Here is a 26,821-nt window from a genome sequence, read left to right as displayed (position 1 = left end):
GGTTCTATGGCTACTGGAACCACAATTCATAAATAGGCTACAGGACTTGGCTCGTCCTGCCAGGCAACCAGGGTGGCCAGTTGAAAATCAACTGGAAGACCCAGCAAAGCTAAAGGCTCTTTTTGAAAAACCAAGCAATCATGAACATCCTCCCCCCAGAGGTCAGACAGGTCCCCTCGTTCCTGGACTTCCGAAAAAGACTAAAGGCCTGGTTTTGTCAGCAGGCTTGGAATGGGAGGGGGAATAGTTATACCTGGGGCTGGCTACTGCCCTAAGTGATTTTGAGGGGCCTCCTACACTCATGGACTGATTAAAATCTTCTGCCATTTAGATTCTATTATATTTTTATTCATTTATTTTTATTGTATTGTTATATTGAAATGGTTTGGAATTTTAACTGCATTTTATTGTAAACCACCCAGAGTCCCCCATGAGGTGGAGATGGGCAGTGAATAAATTTATAAATAAATAAAAATGCTCTTTTGAACCACACTAGATTTCAAAAAAGAATGTTTGAAATTTGGAAACATAGACACTCAGACTCAGAAACTGATGAGGAACGATTCATGGGCTAGCAAAGATTTACCCTTAGAACAAAGGCTTTTACAAATAACAAATGGCAAGAATTGGAAAAGCTAGCTGAAAAAGCTGGTCGTATTGATCCCAACAACACAAAGGAAACTGAAGGGCATCAAATGAATGAAATTTTTGAAGAGCAACATCAAATTGTATTAACTTCTGAGTCAGATAACAGTGATGGTGAAAGACATGGAATCATTGAGCAAGGAATGACAAATACCAGTTCTCTGGAAGGTAGATGGAACTGAAAGGAAAATTATTGAACATTTGAAAAATTCAAGTCATTAACCATGTGCTGGTTAATGACCACAATAAAGTTATTTCATTTCAAATCATAGGGAAAGGTTGCCACTATTGAAAAAGATGAATAAAAAGAACTATCAAAATTTCTGAAGAAAAATTTAGTAGTAGAAAGTATTGAAATATACACCTTGGCTGAAGTGAACCAACTAATTCATAGACAGCAGCTGTGATAAAATCAGAGTTGGGATACAATGCTGTAAAACATAAGCAACGAGATCAATCACAAAATGAAATATTTGATTGGGAAGAAAATTCAATACACTGCAAGCTGATATCAGCAATTTGAAGGATTTGAAGGAAAAAAAAATAAGATTAAAGAAAGCTTACAGAAGGATATAATCTTGACACTAAGAAGATTACAGAAATCTAAGAAGAATTAAACAGCAAGTCACAGCTATTTCAAACAAAGCTGAATTATATGAATTTAGAATGCATCAGTTTTGAAAAAATCAGCAGTTTTGAACAAACCAGCACTTGTTTTATACATTGCTGAGGAATACCACAGACATAATTGCTTGTCATGATAAGGATGAACAGAGATTGATGGATCAACAAATTTTTGGACTATCGTCTGGGATAATCAGAAAGAACCCAATAAAGATGCAAAATAAAAATGGATGATAATGGTTGTAACATGAGAAATTATTAAAAAACAAGCAAAGAGGTTGAAGAATTGGAGTGCACCAAGATGAAATACATGGATTTTGACTTAAACATCTGATGACTCTATATGAAAGATTGGCTACAGACTTAAATGTTCAATTTAATACAGCATTTTTAATAAGAAAAGACAAGGGTGTAATTGGAAGCAATTACAGACCAATTACTTCCTTGTCAACAATGTGCAAACTGCTAACTGGTATATTAATAAATGTGACTTTGAGTTACATATTCAAAAATTCATTGTACCCACCTGAAAAAAAAGGTAATTGCCAATATTCACGCAGAACAAAAGCTCATTTGCTGAGTGTTAAAATGATAACCAAAAACTCCAAGTAAAGAGATACCAATGGATTAATTATAAAAAGGCATCTGATTTCCTCTCAGAGAGATTTTTGTTGGATACAGAAATGTTTGGAAATAGTTGGCATTAGTGCAAACATCCAGAATTTTGTAAAAGTGGCTATGAAAAAAAAAGGAAAACAATGTTGATGGTAAAATGGCAAAGAAATTGGAAATATAAGCATCAGGAAAAAATATATTGGAAATATAAGCTATATGGAAAAAAAATAAGATCGAATTCTTACTTAAAACTGTAAGGCTATATATTGAGGAAATCAAAATGGAATTTATATTTGGCAAATGTTTATTTTAGTTTATGCTGAGCATAAAGAAAGGGAAAATTGAACAAAATGGAAATGTACAATTCAAAAATGGGAATCTCATTAAATCTTTGCCCAAAGAAGAAAGCTACCAATATCTAGGAATACTTGGATCAAATAACATATTGCATGGTGAAGTTCAAAAGAAAACCAGTTTAAAATATTTAAAAAGAATGCTAAACTTTCTAAATTCAAAGTTAAATAGTGGAAATACAATCAAATCCTTAAATTGATGGGTGATACCAATAAGCAGATATTCTGCTGATATAGTAGACTGGACATAACTTGGATCTGAAAACTGGTAACAAAGGAACAAAAAAATGATGTTGATGGAATGTACTTAGCTTGAAGAATTGGTGGTGGTTGTTTACTGCAGGTGAAGCAGACAGTTGAAGAAGAAAAATGTGAATTAAATGATTACATCAAGGCAAACAAAGAGAAAATGCCTATGAAGTTTGCAAAGAAAACATCCTAAAATGGCAGACGCAAAACAGGACCATAAAAACGAATGGTTGAAAAACTGTTTAGAAATTTGGAGGAGTAAACCAATTGGCCAATACATTAAAAAAAGAAAAAATACCAAGTGGGCAAGATCAGGAGTTGACAATAGTTATTAGGAAGGACACAGATTGCTTAATTTCTGCAACACAAGAACAAGCATTACAAACAAATGTGATGAAATCAAGGATTCATCAGCACCAAAGGCAGACTTTTTTGTAAAAAAAAAAGATGAAAACATGGATTACGTCATTAGTGGATGCAACATTAAATCAGGCTGGTTATAAACAATGTCATGATAGAGTAGCTGCTATGATCCACTGGTATTTGCACTAAAGCTATCATTTCCCAAATGTGGTATGATCCCAAAATAAATTTGTTGGAAATGATGTTAACATTTTATGGGGTTTACATATGTTATCTTGAACACAACACACCAAATATAATAATAATTGAAAAAGAGTGATTTTTGTAGGTGTGGCAGTACCTGGAGACAGCAGAAACAAAACCAAAGAATTGGAAAAAGTTATAAAATATAGATATTTAACTATGAAAATAGGTTGAGAATGGAAAAGATCTTGCAAAATCATCCTTACAGCTGTTGATACATTCAGCAGAATAATAAACAGACTAAACACATTTTTACAAAAACTATAGTTATTGCCAACTGCAGATTTGCAGGGGGGGGGAAACCCCTCATTTTGCTGGCACATGTTATATCTTACAAGATCACAGGCAAGGTGGATGGATGATATTCTAGAGGGGACGGACTCGTCCCTGGGGGAGCTGGGGGTGTTGACGACCGACAGGAAGCTCTGGCGTGGGCTGGTCCATGAAGTCTCGAAGAGTCAGAAGCAACTAAACGAATAAACAACAAACCTGGCTGAAACTCACATTTCCAACTCACATTTCCAGTGAAAGATGTGATACTTTTTGTTTATTTGTTGTATTGTATTATACTTTGATGAATAACAAGTGATAATACCAACTTTATTCCAAAGGAAGCCAGAGCAATACTTAAACTAAATATTCTTCTGAAAGATCCCAGGCTTTTTCCATTCACTGTGTTTACACAGTCTGCTTAACCAAGGTTTAAGCAAGGCTTGTTGAAAAAAACCACAATGCATAGGTTCAAACATCACATTGACCCATAAAGTATGGTGTATAAATCATAATCACTGAGTTAACATAACATACTAAACTAAACCCAAAGAAACCATGTTACGATCGAGAGAGAGATGTGAATACAGCCTCTGGGCCAGTGGGGGAAGTCCGTAGACCAGTGTTTGTCAACCTTTTCAACTTTAAGATGTGTGGACTTCAACTCCCAGAATTCCCCAGCCAGCACTGGTGTTGGATGAGGAAACTCGAATTGTTGCTTATTTGCTAAGATTGTGCTGGATCTTGTTGCCAGAGTAGCATCACAAATAGGCACAAGCACATGTCATCTAGGGTTCCTCATTCTCAGAATTCTCACCAGTATAAAGGAAATAAAGATTTATTTATTTATGTGTCATACAGGAGTTATACGGCCACCCATCTCATAAAACGTGACTCTGGGGGGCATACAATCAATCCATAAAAACAAATTTTAAAAACGCTCAACAAGAACAAAAATTAAATCATTATTAAAAGGCTAGGAGTGAGTGTTGGATATCACAAACAACGGAACACCCCATCAATACAAACTCCAATCCATATTAAACAGTCCAACACAAAGCACCAGAGTGTTACTCAATATTGCTTTTAACTTCTTTTGATTTGTGCAACAAAACTCTGCAATTTTTACATCACAAAATATTGTCAGGCAAACACTTCTGTTTTATAGGGTCCACTCCCATCCTGCATCCATGCTTCACCTGTTCCTGCACTCCTTCCTTTAAATTAAATTCTCTTAAATGTTGCTTCTTAATCCAGTTCTCAACTGATATTTATTGCACACTTGCTTCATTTCACCTTTCTGCTAAAATTGTCCAAAGCAGCTGACAGCAAACTATTAAAACACTTTTTCAAAAACTAATAGAACATTAACTATAAATAGTTATGTTAGATAACCAAGATAAATGTGTTTCTCTGAAAGTAGCAAAATTCTGCTACATTATGTGGAAGCTTTGCCCACAAATGGTTGCCAAGAGTTATTGATATTAGGAGACAATTTTGCTTTGTTTTATAGGATGTAGTTTTATTAGTCAATGACCGAAATAAAATTTGTCTGTGTGTCTTAACTATAAATAGAGATAAGATGGACTGGAGAGAATTTATCCCAGCTTCTCCATCCCAGCGGTCTCCAGATGTTGGCTTGTTGATCATCTGATTCACAAAAACAGATATGACGACTATGCAGGCTACTTTAAAAAAATCTGAGTGTTTCTTGAGGTCTTCAGACAATGTTCTAACCTTAGCATTAAACCTGATCTGGAGGGCACCTAGTTTGGGAACTGTGAACAGGGGAGATCTCTCATCAGTGTATCTGTCCCTCTCCATTTTCAGGCTTCCATTATCATTAATTTCAAATATCTTTTCATATCACTTTCTCTCATGGGGAGCTCCCTATGTCAAATTATGGACTAATCAAGGGATAAGAAATTCACAGTGGAAACCCATTCATATTTACTGAAAGACAGATCTTGGACAAAGTCCCCCTGAACTTAACAGGAATTAAATAAGCATCAGACTATGCTGTTAGTGATTGGATGTGTGTGAATAAATTTCATTCTGGGCTGGGTATGTATGTACGCACGCATGCACCCATGTGGTGTTTGTGGAAATTAAGGCTCCGTTTGGGCAGCTCTTCCTTTGGCATCCTAAAATAATTTCATTCTTTTAGCCTTCTGTGAAAATGAAACAGGAAGTCCTGATGGTTCTAGACTTAGTGGCACGGAGTTGCATTGTTCTTCAGTATCTATCCTAACTTTGGAAGAAGCAGTTGGTGCTGTTGTCAGAGTCAAATTCAACGCAGCATCGTGTGCATTCCAAGAGTGAATACAAGACTCTTGAATAGCCCCCCACAAAACAGTCTGTAGGAACTGCTCCTTGCGGAAACTGGGGGCCTCAGCTGTAGGCGACAGGTTTGATCAACCTGCTCAGGTGGGATTTCCATTTCTCGTGCCTTCTCCTGCAAGTTGTTCTTCACCTAGGAAAGTTCAGAGTTAGGGTGAAACCCACAAATCTCTCGGTGTGAAATACAAACATCTGAAATTGTCTAGATATATTATTGTACCTGATCATGCCCTATTGCTCATTTAGATCTCTACCTAAACTCTAGATCATCTTTCTCCTGCTTGATGCCTTCCGGATGTTCTGGACTAGAACTCCCAAGGCACCAGGCTAGGAAAGAGGAACATAGTTGAGCTGGTTAAGGTGATCTCTTTGGTCCCCAAAGTCTTGGAGGATGTCAAGTATGTGAAATGATCAAAGAAAAGATCCTGTTCAGACGAACGGCACATTTTCTGTATATCATTCCTTACGCAGCCCAGGTGGCCCCTTTGCACACAAGGAGGAGGGATCAGTTCACTCTGGAGCAACAAGTCTTAATAGATGTCAAAAATCTTTAGGGAGGAATAGAAATGGCCAGAACAACTTAATACAAACAGGTCTTGCAAGTTGATCTGTTGAGGCAGCAACCAAGAAAACCTGTGTGTGTGTATACATGAGCATGGGTGGGTGGGTGGAATGCAGAGAATGGGATGGAACAGCTTGGCAAGGGGCATGACCATCTGACTAGAATTATGATAAAGAGGACTCCATGCTGCACAATTTCATTGCAGAATCGTTTTGTGCAAAACATTGTATATTTGTATTGTGGTTATAATAGCTGTTAGCTGAGATTGTCACAGATGGGCAGACCCTGGTGATTTCTGAGCTTGATTGTTTGCAGACATTTCATGACCCAACTAGGTAACATCATCAGTGCATGGAGTTTTGCTCCCTGTTTATATACAGTAGCTCCACACTCCCTTGCACTGATGATGCTACCTAGTTGGGTAATGAAATGTCTACAAGCCAACAACCAAGCTCAGAGAGCACCAAGGACTCCACAGTTCAACCCTGAGCTACAGAGATTCTCTTCTATTGGATTGTCATAGATGGAACCTCTGTAGTCAGAGGCAGCATATCGTTGATTAACCACTGCCAGGGACAAACAGCAAAGGATGGTGATCTTAACAGCCATACCTCTCTCTGAATCCTGTGACCTTTGAGCACTGAGGGCAATACTTTTTCTCCTCTTATTTCCTTAAAATATTCTGCATGTATTTTGGCTAGTCTACACAATTGTTCATACATTTCCATTCATCATTTGCGACTAAACCTTGCTAGCTTAATATCCTTTTGGCAGAAAGATAGGTGACAATAATAAATACCCTCCAAATGTGCTAGAATATGAATCTCCAAATCGCCAACAGATGGAGGGCATCAAGTTAAGGAAGGATGATATCAGTTAAGGGTTGCAAAGATTCCACATAGACCACCAGCATCCATTTTCTGGCCTTCAGACATTCCTGGGAATAATTAGATCTAAAAATTGGAGATCTGTTTTGCATTTGGAGGGGTGGGGGGTATTTTCAGAGATAAAATGGGTACTTAAAGGCCCAATTTCATCCATTAGAACTCCTAAGCTCCTATCCCAAGTGTGTCCTGGTTCAGTCAATTCTTGAAGTAGGTCTTTCATGTGACCCAAAGCTCACTACCATCCTTGAACCAATAGAAGTTGCATTTCATGATGTCAATGGACAATTTAAGACTGTCACCATGGACATCTTTGGGGATGTCCAATATCCTAGATCGTCAATAATTAATACTACTAAAAATCAAAGCTAAAAATCAACATGTCTCAGAATGAGGAACTCTTACATCTTCTACTTCCTTGAAAACACGAAGTAAGTTCTCTCTCAAAACCCCACGAAGTTCTGTCTTGGTCCAACCTCTTCTCAGCAGTTCTTCAATTAAGGCTGGATATTTTGAAACATCCTCCAGTCCCTCGGGAAATCTGTCCGTCAAGACATGGTTGACATGAACTAAATACATCTTTCTTAGCAAAAGCACAGCCAGATTAGGAGCTGTCTAAGAAAATTCATTGCCAACTTTTGTTAATAGCAAAATGGCTGCTCATGAGAGATTCACAAGCTTTATATATACAGTATGTATGTATGTGGGTATGTATGTATGTATGGGTCCTTGATCGTAATAAAGATTTGATTGATTGATACACACACACACCCCAGCTAGGAAATTCCAATAATTTCATCCAGTTGTACTATCTGACATTTGTTTTATAAAATGGTTCATACTAATGATTTTTAGAACTGTTATGGCAAATGTGCAGAGTCCCTTCTGGGTAGAACAAGGCCATTTTCACAGTGAATTAAAGATCTGCGTTACATTCTCACCCCATGAAACTACCATTCAATCAATGAAGGATTTTCCTGAAAATAATTATAGCAATGCTATAATTAGCCCTGTTCCCCATATCTAACCTGTGAGGAAAGGACAAAAGATGCCTTCCCAGATACAAAAAGCTATCCAAGTAGTAGGTGAATCTTAATTCAGGACTGATGATAGGACATTGAATGTCATAGCCAAAAGCTGATGATCATATATGTGCAATTCTGCTTAGCCATTATTCACTGTTTACTCAGAGGTGGTGCCACATGCACCACAAAGCTTGCTACAGTATTTAAGTTGGGAAAGAACGTTGACCTACCTCCTTAATAGGACAGCTAGGTCTGGGCTGCAAAAACTTGATAACCAATAGAGTTAAAGCTTTCTGCCATCAAATGGTCATCTGGAATTTGTAGACCAGATCTGCTGGTCCTACTTTTTGCCTGCTTGGTCAAAGCTCTTCCCCAGCTTCAGGTGTATAAGAAATTGGGATAGACCACTAGGTGAAACAGCCTATGCAAGGCAGCCCATGGGCTCAGAAGGATGGGAATGGTCAGAGACAATCCCTTTGCACCTGCTTCCTAAAATGACGAACTCACTCCTCATAGTGGTCAGGCTAAACCAAGCAGGCTCATCTAGCTTGAAGTCTGATGTTACAACATAATTATAGAACTGATGGTGATGGAGAAATGCATTAGGAAATATCAAGGCAAGCCATGTGACCTTCTGTGAAGGAAGCTAGAGGCTTTTTAGCTCATCTCTTTTTGATATAACTTTGGCTAGAGAACAAAGAGATGCCAGGGATCTGCATTCTTTTGGGGATTAAAGATTTCATTGGCCCTGGAGTTGCAGGACAGGGGGAAAAACTTCCAAAAATAGGTGGCACCAGGAGAAAGCAGAGGGCTTTTCAGATGTAATTTCACTTAAATTTAAATTAAAAGGATATCAGTTGTTGTTATTTTTTTTAATGTTCAGTCATGTCCAGTTCTCAGAGACCTCCTGCAGTTTTCTTGGTAAGGTTTCAGAAGTGACTGTGTGCCTTAGCCACTTCCTCAAACTGGCTCACATCAGTTAAATCCAGTTCGTATAATTATCCAATTAAAAATATTAAATCTCTTTGGGCATGCTAAAAGTTGCAATTTGGAGCATCTCCTTAAGGCTTTCAGGAGCCTCGGACTTGGAACCTATGACCAGGCACCTGTGAAATACATGATGGCAATGTGTGAAAAAGTTCAAATGTGAGTCATTTTGAATTTGAATTGCTCCATTTCCCTTTCAAAATAATTGCTTTGTTTTTGAACCAGGCTGTTTCAATCATTGCTTGAGGAATTTCAGGCTCAAAACAGAATTAGCTGAGTTCAAGACACTTCTCAAAGGACTGCAACAGCCTGTTTTGAATATGAATTATATTTCAAGCCCCAAATGGTTTGAAATGGGAATGTTTTGGACATGGCTAAATAATACTGTACTACTAACCGATTTTCTCCGTCATAGTCACTGCCAAATCCTATTGAAAATGAACCTGCAATTTTCTTTATGTGGTCAAAGTGATCTAGAATATTTTTTTCAACAAAAAAAAGAAGATGAGATAGCATAAATATACAGCAGGTAGAAAGGGGAAATGCTATGTAGACAGTTTGATATTTATATATGTAACATCCCCTTTAATGGACAAATTCATTGGTGAACGGACATTGTATTGCTGGAATCCATATTTATTTGGCATAATGGTCTCATGTGTTAACACATACATACATAGTACCTTCTCCTAAAAATTCAGCTAACGGCTCAGACTGCACATTAAAAATGAAAGCAATATATTTTTCATACTGCAGTTAGTTTCCAGTCTAACTGGACCAAGCCTACTTAACTTTCACATTTGAAATATTGAAGCCACATCTATACAGGCAGTCCTCGTTTAGTGACTGCCTCGTACAGCGACCATTCAGAGTTACAACGGTGATGAAAAAGTAACTTTGCGACCAATTCTCACATTTATGACCTTCGCAGGTCTGTCAAGCAAAGGAAAGGTGAAGTCACATTGTAAGCGCAGTCGTGGTTTCACTTAGCAATTACTTTGCTTAACAACTGAGTTGCTGGACCCAATTGTGGTTGATAAATGAGGACTAGCTGTATATTGCTATGCTAATGATCTTGTCTGTCTGCTTCCTGATCTGACCTGCTTTCTAGAAAAATACTAGTCTCTAAAATCCTTGTACATAGGGAGAAAGGTTGGACAACTAGTGAGAACAAAAAGCAGGGACAGTGATCCTAGGAAGTGTGAAAGCCAGTGCTAACAGTATCATTCACATAGACATAAAGACATGAACTTTGCTCGCTGTAGACTTCCCCTGCCAAATGCTATCTAAATGTTTTGGAATGGAACATTAGGTTTACCATGAAGATCCTTTTTCTATAGTAAAAGAGGATCTCCTTTGGTGGGTTTATTCCTCCCACTTTCTTTGATGGGCAGGATTAGAATGATGAGTCCTCATCAAAGTGGGAAAGAGAGTTCACTTCTAGTTGCAAATGACGAGCCAGACCAAAGCGACCTCCAAGAAGATACCAAGAAGATACCAAGAAGATACCAAGAAGATACCAAGGCAATGTTAAAGAGAGAAAAACACCACTAAACCACTACAAAAACCCCTGAAAAGTCAAGGGTCCACTCTCCACTGTACAAAAACTACCTCCATGGTAAATTCAAAATGTATTTTTCCTCCAGTGAAGAAAAGGGTATCCTGATGTGTAACAGACCACAACAGTTTTCCTGGGATGAATTAATTAATGAGGTAGGTCCCTGCCAAAGGAAGCTTCAGCAGTAATATGGACCATTAACTTTGTCCAATAAATGATTCATGGAACCATCTCTGTTGAGTCCAGCTGGGATTTTATGCAAGTCTGGTTTGCTTATTTTATGCATGCGTTACATGGTGAATGAGACTTTACACATGCAGAGAAGCATAAACTGTAAAAACAGGCTTTGCCCAGTGGATTCAACAGAGAATTTATTGTGCTGGTACTAAGATTTCAATGCCTATGGAAAAAAGTGATCGCATTAGTACTTCTAGAGTGACACATATACAGGAACAGCATAATGTCTGCAAACCTGCGACAGTTGAAATGTAAACTGTCTCATTCCCACTAGCCAGAAACTTCACTGGGAGTGTCACCATTATAATTCCACGATTCTCTTTCTAAAACAAAGGAAAAATTAAATAAGTCAGATAGCCAGTTCTGAGGGCTGTGTGGTGCTTCAGATTTGATTCCAAAAAGTTCCTTTGGAGCACCTGGGGGTGCAGACATAGCAGCTGTCTGAAACACTGTGCCATTTCTCAGGCAAATTGGTAGGGGAAAATAAAAGTATCAAGATAAAGGAAGATATCTCAAATGGTATCCACAGCAAAGCATTAAACCAGAGTTTAAACACAGGACCCACAGCCATTCATGCGCCATGGAAGTCTCTCTTGATGCCTATCAAGTTCCCTTGATTAGAGAAGCAGGCATGTTGCAAAGCAAACCACTTCTCCCAAGAATGCCTTTTGGTTTTATATCAACCTTAGACCAAGTGGTTGCAGCCCAATGTTTTGTTTGAAAATATGCAGATTAAGTCCATGCTGACTGGGAATAATGAGAGTCCAGTACATTAAAAGTTTGAGGGAGACCTTCCTTTAGTGCATGAGGATCTGAAAAACAAGACTCACGAGCTGTAGGAGAATATCATCTGGAACGTTCCTGGAGTGGCTACAGAGGGAGAAGGCAGAAGAATGGCTGAAAATGACGGGGGCTTTCGAGACCCCAAGAGCTGCTTTTGCTGTCTCATCAGAGGTGTGAGATAAGTCTACCATCATCCCCAGGCGATTCATCTCCTTCACCACTTCCTAGGAAAAATTCAGTAGATATTGAAGTTGGTGCTGCACTGACACAGAGACACTCTCATACACAAAGCTGGGGTCCCCCTGCCCAAAAAAATTATCACAGTAAATTTTCACTTTTTTTGAGTGCTGTTCAAAGTTTTCACCCAGCCAACATGACTCCAGCTCAAGTTTTTCATTTTATTTCTTGCTGGAGAGAAGTTCTAAGGCTATTTTACTTGGGGGAAAAGTTGGTCAAGGTATTTCTGCAAATGTGCAGATTTTCTGCAAGAAGTGTTGAAGGAATCATACAGCTGAAGGCCAAAGGGTTGAAGACTGACTTAGGATGAAGGTTGCTAAGCAATCTGGGAGAAAATTGGAGGAAGAATAATTGACAATCAGGAGTGGGAAAAGACAGGTGGCAGAGGGAAGGAAGGTAAGATTTCCTGACGGACAACAGATTTAGTTTTAACTCAAGTTTATGGAAGATTGAGCTTAATTTTTCCTCAGATGACAATGAAATAGATTCTAAGCCTGAGGGCAGGAACTGCTTCCTATTTATGAGGTGTTTGGGATCTCTTTTGGCTAAAGAAAAGAGTAAAAATGTTTCCTGGATATAAATGGAATAAGTACTTTGCTATTCTTCAGCAAAGGATCGTTACCTTGTCATGGTGCTGGAGCTTGAGCACCTCAATGATGCCATGAGCTAAACCGTGAAGGGCCAACCAAGATGGGAAGGTCATGACAGAGAGGTCAGACTAAATGCGATCCCTGGGGAAGGTAATGGCAACCCACCTCAGTATTCTTGCCGTGAAAACTAAATGGATCAGTACAACCAGAGATATGTCGGTATACCATCGGAAGATGAGACCCCCAGGTCGGAAGATGGTCAAAATGCTACTGGGGAGGAACAGAGGATGAGCTCAACTAGCCCCAGACGTGATGACGCAGCTAGCTCAAAGCCGAAAGGACGGCTAGCGGCCGACGGTGCTGGTGGTGAATGGCAAATCCGATGTTCTAAGGATCAACACACCATCGGAACCTGGAATGTAAGATCTATGAGCCAGGGCAAATTGGATGTGGTTATTGGTGAGATGTCAAGATTAAAGATAGACATTCTGGGCGTCAGTGAACTGAAATGGACTGGAATGGGCCACTTCACATCAAATGACCACCAGATCTACTACTGCGGACAAGAGGACCACAGAAGAAATGGAGTAGCCTTCATAATTAATAGTAAAGTGGCTAAAGCAGTGCTTGGATACAACCCAAAAAACGACAGAATGATCTCAATTCGAATTCAGGGCAAGCCATCTAACATCACAGTGATCCAAATATATGCCCCAACCACAAATGCTGAAGAAGCTGAAGTAGAGCAGTTCTATGAGGATCTGCAGCACCTACTGGACAACACGCCTAAAAGAGATGTTATTTTCATCACAGGAGACTGGAATGCTAAGGTGGGCAGTCAAATGACACCTCGAATTACAGGTAAGTATGGCCTGGGAGAACAAAACGAAGCAGGACACAGGCTGATAGAATTTTGCCAAGACAATTCACTCTGCATAACAAACACTCTCTTCCAACAACCTAAGAGACGGCTTTATACATGGACTTCACCAGATGGACAACACCAAAATCAGATTGATTACATCCTTTGCAGCCAAAGGTGGCGGACATCTGTACAGTCGGTAAAAACAAGGCCTGGAGCTGACTGTAGTTCAGATCACGAACTTCTTCTTGCACAATTTAGGATCAGACTAAAGAGATTAGGGAAGACCCACAGATCAGCTAGATATGAGCTCACTAATATCCCTCAGGAATATGCAGTGGAGGTGAAGAATAGATTTAAGGGACTGGACTTAGTAGATAGGGTCCCGGAAGAACTCTGGACAGAAGTTGGCAGCATTGTTCAGGAGGCGGCAACAAAATACATCCCAAAGAAAGAGAAAACCAAGAAGGCAAAATGGCTGTCTGCTTCGACACTAGAAGTAGCCCAAGAAAGAAGGAAAGCAAAAGGCAACAGTGATAGGGGGAGATATGCCCAATTAAATGCAAAATTCCAGAGGTTAGCCAGAAGAGATAAGGAATTATTTTTAAACAAGCAATGCGCGGAAGTGGAAGAAGACAATAGAATAGGAAGGACAAGAGACCTCTTCCAGAAAATTAGAAACATTGGAAGTAAATTCCAGGCAAAAATGGGTATGATCAAAAACAAAGATGGCAAGGACCTAACAGAAGAAGAAGAGATCAAGAAAAGGTGGCAAGAATATACAGAAAACCTGTATAGGAAGGATAACAATATCGGGGATAGCTTTGACGGTGTGGTCGGTGAGCTAGAGCCAGACATCCTGAAGAGTGAGGTTGAATGGGCCTTAAGAAGCATTGCTAATAACAAGGCAACAGGAGACGACGGCATCCCAGCTGAACTGTTCAAAATCTTGCAAGATGATGCTGTCAAGGTAATGCATGCTATATGCCAGCAAATTTGGAAAACACAAGAATGGCCATCAGACTGGAAAAAATCAACTTATATCCCCATACCAAAAAAGGGAAACACGAAAGAATGTTCAAACTATCGAACAGTGGCACTCATTTCACATGCCAGTAAGGTAATGCTCAAGATCCTGCAAGGTAGACTTCAGCAGTTCATGGAGCGAGAATTGCCAGATGTACAAGCTGGGTTTAGAAAAGGCAGAGGAACTAGAGACCAAATTGCCAATATCCGCTGGATAATGGAAAAAGCCAGGGAGTTTCAGAAAAACATCTATGTCTGTTTTATTGACTATTCTAAAGCCTTTGACTGTGTGGACCATAACAAATTGTGGCAAGTTCTTAGTGGTATGGGGATACCAAGTCATCTTGGTATGATTGATTATGGCAACCAGCTTGATTGATAACTGGCAAATAGAGGGAGAAAATGTCGAAGCAGTGAAAGACTTTGTATTCCTAGGTGCAAAGATTACTGCAGATGCTGACTGCAGTCAGGAAATCAGAAGACGCTTAATCCTTGGAAGAAGAGCAATGACAAATCTCGATAAAATAGTTAAGAGCAGAGACATCACACTGACAACAAAGGCCCGCATAGTTAAAGCAATGGTGTTCCCTGTAGTAACATATGGCTGCGAGAGCTGGACCATAAGGAAGGCTGAGCGAAGGAAGATCGATGCTTTTGAACTGTGGTGTTGAAGGAAAATTCTGAGAGTGCCTTGGACTGCAAGAAGATCCAACCAGTCCATCCTCCAGGAAATAAAGCCAGACTGCTCACTTGAGGGAATGATATTAAAGGCAAAACTGAAATACTTTGGCCACATAATGAGAAGACAGGACACCCTGGAGAAGATGCTGATGCTAGGGAGAGTGGAAGGCAAAAGGAAGAGGGGCCGACCAAGGGCAAGATGGATGGATGATATTCTAGAGGTGACGGACTCGTCCCTGGGGGAGCTGGGTGTGTTGACGACCGACAGGAAGCTCTGGCGTGGGCTGGTCCATGAAGTCACGAAGAGTCGGAAGCGACTAAACGAATAAACAACAAGAACAACAACTTTGCTATTAATTCTAGGTAACTATGCAATCCAAGAGTTTATTTCTCAAAATTATTTATATACTGCCTTTCATGCTAACAATCTTTCCAAAGAGACTTTCAGTCAATAGGAACAATTCTTAAAAAGTATAAAATACATTCTTAAACACAAATCAAGGGGAAAAAAATCTAGGGTGTTTCCTACAAGGCAATTGGTAGTAAGGACTCTTCATGGATAGAAAGATCTGTCTGAACAGATTTCTGAATAATTGATAGCTGCCTTCCTACCTCTCTCTTCAGGGATCTGTTCTTTGATTACTTGTCCCAGTCCTCCTTAATAGGATTTCTTCCAGACGTGTTGAAGCTATAGTCCCTGAAATTCCCAGCCAAATGCTGTGAATTCTGGGAGTTGTAGTTCTGTTTGGAGAACAGCCAATCAAAGAAGGCTGTTCTCCATCCCTAACTCTTTGAAGCACAAAAAGGTAGAAGCTGGGTTCGAGCAGCATGCTAAGAGCCAACATGATGGATATGTGAATCCAGCCATTGTGGTTGATAAACTACAGCTTATGATTTAGCATTTTATATGAACTCATCCATTTTTGCTTATTCATTAAACCAGCACTTAGATGGCTGCTTATTGAAGTCAGAACAATGCACAACCCTTTTTGTCCGCTTACAGCAATGTTTCCCAACCTCCAGCTCTCCAGACATTTCAGACTAAAATTCCCACTACCCAGACGAAAAAGATGTGCTGGATGGCGCTAATAGGAATCCCAGTCCTAGATCTCTGGAAGCCAGCAGATTGAGAAATATTGGTTTCAAATGAGTTTTGCCTAATGTGTCTGCATGTGTATATGATTTTTTAAAGTGCTTTGTTGGAGAAGACTCCTGAGAATACATGGACAGCCAAGAAAACAAACCAATGGATCATTAAACAAAGCAACCCAGAGTTCTCACTCAAAGCACAAGTGACCAGGCTCAAAATATCCTACTTCAGACACTTCATGCAAAGACCCAGATCTCTGGAGAAGGCTCTGATGCTGGGAAAGGTGGAAGGAAAGAGAAGAGGAGGACAACCAGCAGCAAGGGGGATGGACTCAATGACAGTGGCAATGAGTGCACCATTGGGAGACCTGAAAGAACAGGTTAGGGATAAATTATCATGGAGAAAATCTATGTAGTCTCTAAGAGTCAACAACGACTTGATGGCATGTAATCATCATCATAATTAAATACTGATTATGGTGGATTTTCATCAGGACAGAAGAAGAGGCCCTTGTAGATTAATTTCCAGATCTTCCTTATTTAAGAGAATCTCAGAGAGATAATAGCAACTCAAGTCACTTGCTAAGTTTCACTCAGAACTTCCTCTTACTTTGCCAAAAGGACTCAATCCTTTAACATCAGGATAGAAACTATGTATGTGTTTTGTCGAAGTTTCTGCCCTGAAAATAAACCACAAATACAGATTATTATTCAAATGCAAGTTGTTGTAAAACTGTCATGGACACGTTCCAAAGTTTAAACAGGAATAGCATTCTTAAAATATACATGCATAACAGGCACAATAGATTAATCATATTTGTATTTACGTCATCCTTCTTCCAAGAAACTCCAGACAGCATCCATTTAACTTATATTCAGCCAAAAAGGATCCCAGAAAGGTTTAAAGAGTTACAGAATAAGAAAGTAAAATTTAAAAAGAAGAGCAAGCAATGAAAGAATGTCTGTGTCATGACCTCGTTGCAAGGCACAAAGAGCCTCACAACGTAGATCATGATCATTAAGAAATAGAGGAAGGAGATAATCAAACTAGGGATTAACACAAGCACCCAAAAGCACCCACACCCATGGACCCATAGGCAGCTGAAAAGAAGGACGTCAGAGGAACGGAGATAAGCCGCACCTGGTGCCCTGGAGGACACAACCGACGCCGGGAGACAAAGGAAGACACCGGGAAAACGCCCAGGCAGCCATCAAGGGTCCCATCGAGGGGGATCGGGACAATGTAGGGTGGGGGAGCCCGGGGCACTACAAGAGGGTATAAAAGGGGCACCTCTGCACCACCACCCCCGTTCCCGTTTTTCGTTCTGTCAGCCATCATTTCAATAAACCAGAAATCCTTAATACCCATTAAGTGAGTCTGTGTCTTATTGCGGAGCGAGGCTGACCCTGACAGTCTGTCTCTTGTCTTTTAGACTGTTCGCTCTTGAAGCCCCTGTTTAAACTGGATCCACCGCAAAGCCATGATTCCAAATTCTTTAGATTCAATTTTTGTTAGCTGAATGTACTCAACTGTGGCTTATTCAATGAGTTGTACTGAAGCAAGCCATGGCTTAATAGAATGTGTGAATGCTCGCAGGTCCATTAGAGGAAGAGATAGGATTGGATTAAATTACTTAGTGGCTGCGTCACATAACATGGTTGACCCGGTCAGCCATTATCCCTGAAGAAACAGGGATAGCACACAACTGATAGCACAGAACAAGAGATACCGTGGTCAAACAGTGTTTCTGCCCCCATTTCACCCTCATTCTCCCCGATAGGTCAAGAGGGGAAGAAAAGTAAAATGGAGGCATTCAGATAGGATACTGTCTCTGTGCCAGCAGCAGGAAGAACTGTGGTCCTTTCAGTGGTCATCAGTGAATTCAGCTCATATAGATACATGTCCAGAAGGCTCACTGAAGACCTAGTAGGGCTTGGGGAGGGGGCAGGTTTGACAGCAAGTATGCTATTAGCTGATTCAGGCTAAAACCAACCCCTCTGCCCTAGTGATGACCAGGTTATAATATTGACATGACTGCTAACCTACTTTTTGAACCATTACGCACATGATACAAAGAGGAGCTGTGAATTTCTTGACTAATCAGGAAACTGGACCTTGTTTTCTCCACTCTAATAGATCTCCTAAAGTTACCAAGGTCATAAAAAGTACAACCAGTAAGAAAGAACACAGGAGAAGCTCCAGTTTCCAGATGTTCAAACATCAAAAGATCTGTTAAAGACAGAATTTTATGCTGCCACTGCAGTTGGCATGTAACATTCACCATTTCTACTTTTCATCTTGCATAGATTGCGTGGAACGGAAGGAAGACAAAACGCTTGCCAATGCTCAGCCAGATCAGTCAAAGACCTAGGCCTACTGTCATCACAAGCATGGTTGGCCAGCTGGCTGGCTGGCTTGCTTGCTCTGTTGTGTTGTGAGCCTATTGGGTTACTTTATGGTTCAGCGTATTATGCAAATCCAGAAAAAGGGAGTTAAATCAGTAACCAGGTTAAGCATGTTGTATGAATGCCACCACCAAGAAGCTGAATTCTTCACATGTTCAATACTACATTCCCTAATCTTACCTGGTACCGTTAGCCTTAACTTAACTATCACATTCATTTTCTTGAAATATGCAAACACCGTGTTATTTAAAGCAACAGTGGCAACTATTGAAACAATCCACCTCTGAAAGAATGTTTGTTTGTTGATTACCAGGGAGTGTTGCAAGTATGCGTCAAAGTCATGTACCGGACACCCAGATCGTAGAACATCCTCAGGGTTGCCAGACTGCTGTCAATGGAATGCCCACCTTCAATGCCAATCAAGCATGCTATTTTATTGTTGCCAAGATTCTCAATGCCTGAATTTTAAACAGAAAGGTAGCACTCTAGTTAAAAAGGCAGATCATCAGAGTAAACCTACAGTTTAGGGATTGTTCTATAAAAACTAGCACAATTTCAGCATATGTACTGCCAGCTAAGTGTTGACTGGAACATTAGGCTGCATAAGACGATATTCATCACCCCCCCCTTGGAATTCCAACACATCACATGGATAAGGAGCATGAGTAGTCTGATGTTTCTTTCATTGAGCAAATAAAACAAAATTTACCTTCAGAAGACGTCACCAGTTCCAATTCTTCGTAGTCACCACACATCCGTTTGACAACATCAATTTGTTCTAGGGTCAAACGCACAGCATCTTTGTTCTGAGCACTGCAGAGAACATACACTGACCAAAACTGGAAAAAATTAGAAAATACGCTTTAAAATGGAATTTCAAGTATATGTCTCTCATGAGCATACTGTAGATTTAGATACTTAGAATTATGCTTGATTTATACATCACTGACTACCTGGATGTCCACTTTGCCTGCACAGTTCTTTGGCCCCTAGGAAAACCTTCTTCAGATGGCCTCCTTCTGACTCAGTATGGTTTCAAATGCCCAAAGTTAGTTTGGAAGGATGAAGATGGCAACTGCTGCATCAATTTAATCAAGTACTCCACTTCTTTGTGTCATGTGAAGCACCAAGATTTTCACCACTGCTATCACCACCGCTGACCAACCTCCATTCTGGCATATGCCTACTTCTTAGCCCCTTGGTAAGCTTGGAACTCAGAAGACACCTACCTGCACCCCAACATGGCCAGCCTGGAGCTTCTCAATGTTTGTGTTTGTAGTGTTGAGTGTCTTCAAGTTGATTGTGCTTAGCTTGTTCTGGTATAACCACCTTAGTTTCAGGGGCAGATCATTGTGTCTGAAAGGTAAGACAGACTCTTGTCAACCTTTGTAAAGGAATTTAGGGCTCACCTTGGGTTGATGAGCTGTTTTTACAGCACATGAAATTTTAATATAGCTCACGAAATGATTACTTGAAAGCGTTGCAAGCTGGATGTTCTCATTCGTCTCCCTAAAAATTAAGGAGATAATTTTGGATTCTTACCAGCGTAACCCACACCAGCCTCCAACATTATCTAAGACAAACAATGGGAAAGGCACATTACAAATCATCTCAGATTTGGGAAGTAGGATGTGCTATGATGGTTGAGGCTTGATTAGAGGGAAGCGAAGGATACCATTCTGACAACAGTGATCATCTGAGATGCTCCTTTATATAGACTGAGAAATTTTGGAGTAGTAGGGAAGGAAAGCTCCAGAGACAGATCTTAAAGCTGTATTACTTAGGAGAATACATTCATTCATTCATTCATTCATTCATTCATTCATTCATTCATTCATTCATTCATGGTGCCTTCAAAGTCAGTCTTGACTTACGGAAACTGCCTGGATAAGCCCCTGCAGTTTCCTCGGCAAAGTTTTTGGGAAGTAGTTTGCCCTTGCCTGCTTCCTAGGGCTGAGAGAGAGGGACTGGCCCAAGGTCACCCAGCTGGCTTCGCACCTAAAGTAGGACAAGAACTCACAGTCTCCCAGTTTCTAGCCTGGTGCCTTAACCACTATACCTAACTGGCTCTCAGTACAATTACTGCTTTATATCACCCTATACAAACTGACATGCGTAGCCTTCAGTAAGAGTGAACTATTAAAGAGAGCCAGTTTGGTGTAGCCAGCTGGGTAACCTTGGGCCAGTCACTCTCTCCTAGCCCTAGGAAGGAGGCAATGGAAGACCACTTCTGAAAAAGCTGCCAAGAAAACTGCAGGGACTTGTCCAGGCAATCTCCAGGAGTCAACACTGACTTACTACTTACTCAACACTGACAAGGAAGGAAGGAAGGAAGGAAGGAAGGAAGGAAGGAAGGAAGGAAGGAAGGAAGGAAGGAAGGAAGGTAGGTTATCAGAATATGTCTCTGCTCAGATCATAGTTTTGCTGTTAAATGCCTGCAAGCAAGGAATTCGACATACCCATCGATTAATGGGGATGTCTTCATGAGGTCAAGAACTTCAGTTGTTAAGGATTCAGCAGCAACTCTGGATCCCGAAATATCAGCAAGCAGAAACAGTAGCCCCAGAAGCATCACCATCACAAGATCCCAAGGAGATCCACAAGCTGATCAGCTCAATGAGATGCCTCCAATGTTTTTTCTTGGATAAAAAGGAGCACTTGTTTCTCCAAAGCTCGGGAGACTCCTCAGGAAAGGTTTTCAAGCACAGTGAAAAGAGGTAATAGATCACGGAAAGTCTTTACTCAGTCCGCCTGCTCCTGAAAGAGAAAGAAAAAGAGAGAGAACTAACAGGGACACTGTCATGCCATGGCTGCATAAAAACAATACATGCTGCTCACAAACTTTTTAACCCAGCGATGTCATATCCAAAATTATATCCTATGGAAATTTTTCCTTGAAACTTTGCCGGGATAGATTTTTCTTACTGAAGGATAGGTTTTTCTCTGGGCAGTACTTACACTTACAGCATACAAACCCCATAGGCACTAGGCTCACCACAATGTCAGGGAAGGACATTTTAGTTTTCATACATTTGAAGCCAGAATTGGTCAAGATCAGGAAGGGTGCACTGAGGGCCAACTTCTTTGAGTGGCTCTTCCAATTCCGCCCACAGATACGTGTATAAAGCTCAGGGCTAAAAATAGCATTTGCTGAGACAACAAGATGCCTGGCCCAACAAATATTTTTGCTTCTTAAAAAATAGTAACTGCAAAGCTTTCCTCCATTTGCAGCATCAAAGACAGTGAAAGGAGGTTTCTTGCGTATTTCTCCTCCTTTGGGTCATGAAAAGCCCCATTTCATTGCTATGATTTATAGTGTTCATTTAAAACCTTAATTGAAACCAGGAATCCCTGGCTCTCTAGAAGTTATGAAACCATAATATTCAACAATTCCAGTCAGCATGCTCAGTGGTGAGGGATGTGGGGAGTTGTTATGAAATATACGGTGGCATTTTCTTTCTAGAATATCTGTATTCTTTATGTACATGATACTGTCATTCTTTATTCTGTTCTCACAATAGATCTACTACCAGCTGACAAGAAAAGGAGAACAAAGGAAGGAGAACAATACAGACAAAACATCAACTGACACTATTTAGAGCTGATCAACGGAAACAGGTTATAGAAAAGTCTCTCTGTCATGATTGCATGGCCTGAACTAATAAATGTGTTTATTTGAGAAAGGAACTGAGACATGGAAGGAAGGAAGGGGAGAAGGAGGAAGAGTAGTAGTAGTAGTAATGTTGGGAAAAGACTGGGGAGTTTCCAGATTAGTTTGCACCCAGCACATTCACAGTCAACCCCTATATCCAGATCAGAGCAAATATCCACATGCCACTCAGTTCAGCTAGCAAAAATCATAGCTTGATGTTTATGAAATATCACCAAACATCCAAAACCAGTTAACTGGTAAAATGGGTTGAACAAAAGCAGGGAGAGGACAACAGGAGAGAATTAACATTATCCACAAGTCTCTGCATCTGCATCAAAAGGCACAGAAATTTTCCAAGCCACCAAAAACAGTATTGTGGGTCACTAGCATGGGTAGTCCCAAATAGGGCCCTTGGTTATTCCAGCCTAGTCCTGCTATGTGCATACTGGCAGCAAAATAGAGATGGAAAGTAAAACACCAGATGATCCCTCCTCTATTCTGTACCATGAAGGAGATAATCTAGTAAATGGGGATGATGTACAGTATCCAGCCATGAAGACTTAGGAGAACCAGCCCAGATACCCTGACCTGCTCATAGCATAAAAGATGGAAGCACGGTGTGGGGAAAATCTGGGATACTCCCAAAAGAGCCTTTTGGAACCTCCCAGTGTCCTATCCCCTTGGCTGGTTCTTTTTCTATCTACATTTTTCCCTTTTTGATAGGTATATTGAGTGTCTGGGAATAGAGGTGTCGGTGTCCTTGAAGGATATGTTCTGATAAAGTAGTTAGAAAGGAACTGATTGTGCTTCTGGATTGCTTGGTGAGACCTTGGCTGTCTATGTTCTGCCTATAAGATCCAATATATTTTGTCACATAATTTATTAACATCCCTGTCTCAGAATTTCTCAACTGTGCTATTGCTGAGAATTCTAGGAGTTGAAATCCATGAATCTGGAAGCTCACAAGACTGGGAAACCTTGTGATGATCTGCTTTTTTGAGGCAAACTATAAGGATCAAAACGACCTTCCCAAGCTGGGGTGAAGCCCTTTGGGGAGAAAAATGGGAGGATTCCTTCAACAGATTCAGAGGATACTTGTTTGTAGAAAGCTAGATTTTAAAAAAAAATGCAAAGGAAGAACCTGAAACAACCTTAGAACAATTAAGGGCTAACGTCCTAACATGCTAACAAAATATTATGGAAGAAAAGAAGCAATACAAATTCACAAGGAACAGAAGCAGTTAAGAAAAACAGTTTACACAGCATGTCTAAAATCTGAAAAGGAATAGGGGTGGGTGTTAAAGGCAGATTTCCTCAGAAGGTCGTTTCAGAGTTCATGCATAGTTACTGGGCAGACAAAAATAGATGTTAATCAATCATTTTTTTCTAGAGGAATTTCCCCACCTTATGTCTTCCATATGAATTAACTCACACCAGATTCTCCCGCCTTTACCTGGACCGGCAACCTATACCTCAGCTGTCCTCAGTCTGTTGCACTCCAACTGTGTTTGAGATGGTTTCCCAGAATTGTCAACAAACATCTGAAGGGCACCAGACTGGAGAAAGCTGCTGCAATTCCCTGAACTCACACAATATTAATCTAAAACTTATTTCTGAACAGAGGACTGTACTATAGAAACAGGAGGGTTTGGGGAGACTGAAGCTGAGAAACACAAAGATAAGTGTGTGAATGAAATCCTTAGGTAAAGGTAAAGGTTTCCCTTGTCATTAAGTCCAGTCGTGTCCGACTCTAGGGGGCGGTGCTCATCTCCGTTTCAAAGCCGAAGAGCCGGCGTTTGTCCGAAGACACTTCTGTGGTCATGTGACCGGCATGACTGAACGGAACGCCGTTACCTGCCCGTCAAAGCAGTACCTATTAATCGACTCACATTTGCATGTTTTTGTACTGCTAGGTTGGCAGGAGCTGGGAGTAGCAACAGGAGCTCACCCCGTCACGCGGATTCGAACCGCCGACCTTCCGATCGGCAAGCTCAGCAGCTCAGCGGTTTAACCCGCAGCACCACTGCATCCCTAATGAAATCCTTACATGTCGCTTAAACATTTAAAGAGATGCTGTAGGGAAACCTGAACAAACTGAAGATCATTTGGGGGGGAGTGGGGGACAAAACTCCTGTCAAGTCATTATTTGCAGTTCATTGGAGTTCCAGTGGGAGAGGGTGCACTCTTTCAACCATGCTTTCAGAGGTGATTTGGTGGCTTGTAGCTAGAAGAAGCTGTACCCTCTCCCCAGATTTAGCTTGGTTAAAACCTGCACAATCATTGCATTAACAATGCAACTAATGTAACACCTGCCCCTTAACGATGCACATATGGGCATGCGTTCAACTCCTAATCAGCTTGATGGATTCTGAGAAGGCAGTATATAAAGGGCCATGGGATACTTTCATAAAAACAACAGATCCTCGTGGTACTCTGAAATCCAAGACATTTATTGTGGCATAAATGTCAGACAAATACTTTAGATACTGGCTCACAAAAACCTCCACTGCAACCAGTGTGTTAGCCTTTTAAGTGTCACAAAACCCTTTGCACAACTTTTTGTTGTAGATTTGTACAAAGGCTGCAAACAGTGATTTCATGTTTACATAGACATCTATTTGGGATGTGAGGTTTGTTTTGAAAAATTAGTTTTGTTCTACTAATCAAAGGATGCAACAGTATGTGTTAGAGATTTGGCAGTGATTTTGTGATATTTTACAATAATATTTTGTATGGATTATATTAGAGTGGTGTGTTTATTAGTAAACCAGTGACTACAGATAGTCCTTGACTTACAACCATTCATTTAACGACCATTCAAAGTTATAACTGTACTGAAAAAAAATAACTTGCAACCAGTCCTCACGCTTAGAACTGTCACAGCATCCCTGCAGTCACGTGATCAAAATTCAGGTGCTTGGCAACCAGCAAGGGGAATTCTGGGAGTTGAAGTCCACATATCTTGAAGTTGCCAATGTTGAGAAACACTGGCCTAAGGAATAGGGAATTGATCTGGGGTTTGGGGACTTGGATAAGCCAACCTCACTTCCAAAATCCCACCTCTAAGAAGAATTGCACATATTCAGCTTAGAGTGCCTTTATCCATGTAGAATGAATTGAGGAGAATGTTCCCTGGAAGAAGTCATTCTATGCTTGTGGCTCCCAATTCATTCTCCCCAGAATATTTTCTTTCATACTGAAAAATGGACATCAAGGACTGGGGTGTTTTCTAAAGAGCAAGGCCTTCTTCTCCTCAATGCTGACCCCTGAAATAAACTGGCTTACTTGGGTTAGGGTGCTGGATCTGGATCAGCTACCAATCCTCCCTAAGCTGAAATTCTAAAACCATGATCTGTAGACTATTCAGCAAGTTCTCCAAGACAGATCCATGAATGGAGCATAGGCTGTACTTCCAGAAGATCCCATGTGCTCTCAGCATCTCCAACAAGGGTCAGCTAATGAGGAATACTGGGTTCTTTCTGAAATCTTACCAAACCATTTAAATGTGTCTATGTGATCAAAATATAGATCCTTAATGCTTCCTGAAAGTTACCCAGAATTCTACTGGCAGATCTGATCTTTTGGACCACTTCTGTTTTCCAAGACACAAAACAGAGGACTTCTTTAGAATCTAATCATTGATTTGTCTCCATGCTTAATTTGTTTGAATCTATAAAGCAGTTAGGATCTAGTTCATATATCATTCTCTTTCTGTCTGGTATTTCTCAGCAGCTGCCTACATCCAGGTCCTCCCAAGGATTAACGCATTGGTACTGCCACCCACAAACCCCATCATTTCCTTTCCCATGCTGTAGAAGGGAAAAAGGTCAGGCTCTGTGTCTTACCAAACTGCAACAACCACTGTCAGCATCACCACGCCGCACAAGGAACATTACATGCACAGTTCTTCTGAAGGAGCAGCATGTGACTTCACGAGGACAGATGATTAGAAGTGATTACGAGGGAGTTCCCCAGCTCCTCTAATATCTGCTTCCTCACATTTCAGCTCACAGAAAAGTAATAAAATAGCATTCAACACCAGGGCGATTACTTACTCTTTTAATATAAACAGATAAATATATCAAAGAGCTATGCTAGGGCAAAGGGAGGGAATGCAACTGAATTTCCTTTATTTTTTATTTTTGAAAAAGCAGTTTGTTCCTTCTTACTGGTCCACTGGGTATTGGCAGGGTGGGGAGAAACAAAGACAGCCCCGAAGCCTCACCCTCCCATTCCCCTCTAAAATCCCTGGGCGGGAAAAATTAACAAAGCCTCCAAACAGCCAACACAGTTTTCCCTCTTTCCACCCACCCTCATGGAGGAAGAGGTTGAAATCCAGAACAAGGTTTCTCAAGCCAGCTTCATCTCCAGATGTTTGGAGTCAAGCCCCTTAAGGTAGCCATGTGGAAAAGTCACATTGACAGTTCTTTCTGTTACATCTACAAAAGGTTGGTTCAAAGATTAAAAGTGAACACATTTCCTCAATCCAGATTTTACATACAGCTGAAAGTTAGTAGCATATTGTGAGTCCTGCAAATAC

The 26,821-nt window shown here is 40.5% G+C and overlaps 1 protein-coding gene across 2 annotated transcripts; it reads right to left on the bottom strand.

The window, feature by feature from the left end:
- Positions 1 to 507: 507 nt before the first annotated feature.
- Positions 508 to 26,161, bottom strand: LOC134503956 (dipeptidase 2-like). 2 transcript variants are annotated; one of them, XM_063312932.1, is made up of 11 exons: positions 26,127 to 26,161; positions 21,089 to 21,386; positions 19,859 to 19,985; positions 19,339 to 19,468; positions 18,940 to 19,087; positions 16,834 to 16,903; positions 11,786 to 11,962; positions 11,191 to 11,278; positions 9,558 to 9,633; positions 7,554 to 7,689; positions 508 to 1,076 (listed from the first exon to the last, which is right to left on the bottom strand). In XM_063312932.1, exons 2-11 carry the CDS (start codon positions 21,205 to 21,207, stop codon positions 1,029 to 1,031), a joined length of 1,119 nt encoding a protein of 372 aa, XP_063169002.1. In that variant the 5' UTR covers positions 21,208 to 21,386; positions 26,127 to 26,161; the 3' UTR covers positions 508 to 1,028. The 2 variants fall into 2 exon arrangements, with proteins under 2 accessions (XP_063169002.1, XP_063169001.1); XM_063312931.1 differs by lacking the exon at positions 508 to 1,076 and adding an exon at positions 4,470 to 5,835.
- Positions 26,162 to 26,821: the final 660 nt, after the last annotated feature.

This window comes from Candoia aspera, chromosome 11 (assembly GCF_035149785.1).
Source record: "Candoia aspera isolate rCanAsp1 chromosome 11, rCanAsp1.hap2, whole genome shotgun sequence".
Lineage (NCBI taxonomy): Eukaryota > Metazoa > Chordata > Lepidosauria > Squamata > Boidae > Candoia > Candoia aspera.
The sequence above is the reverse complement of the archived record's forward strand: the minus strand, read 5'-3'. Positions and strand labels throughout refer to the sequence as shown.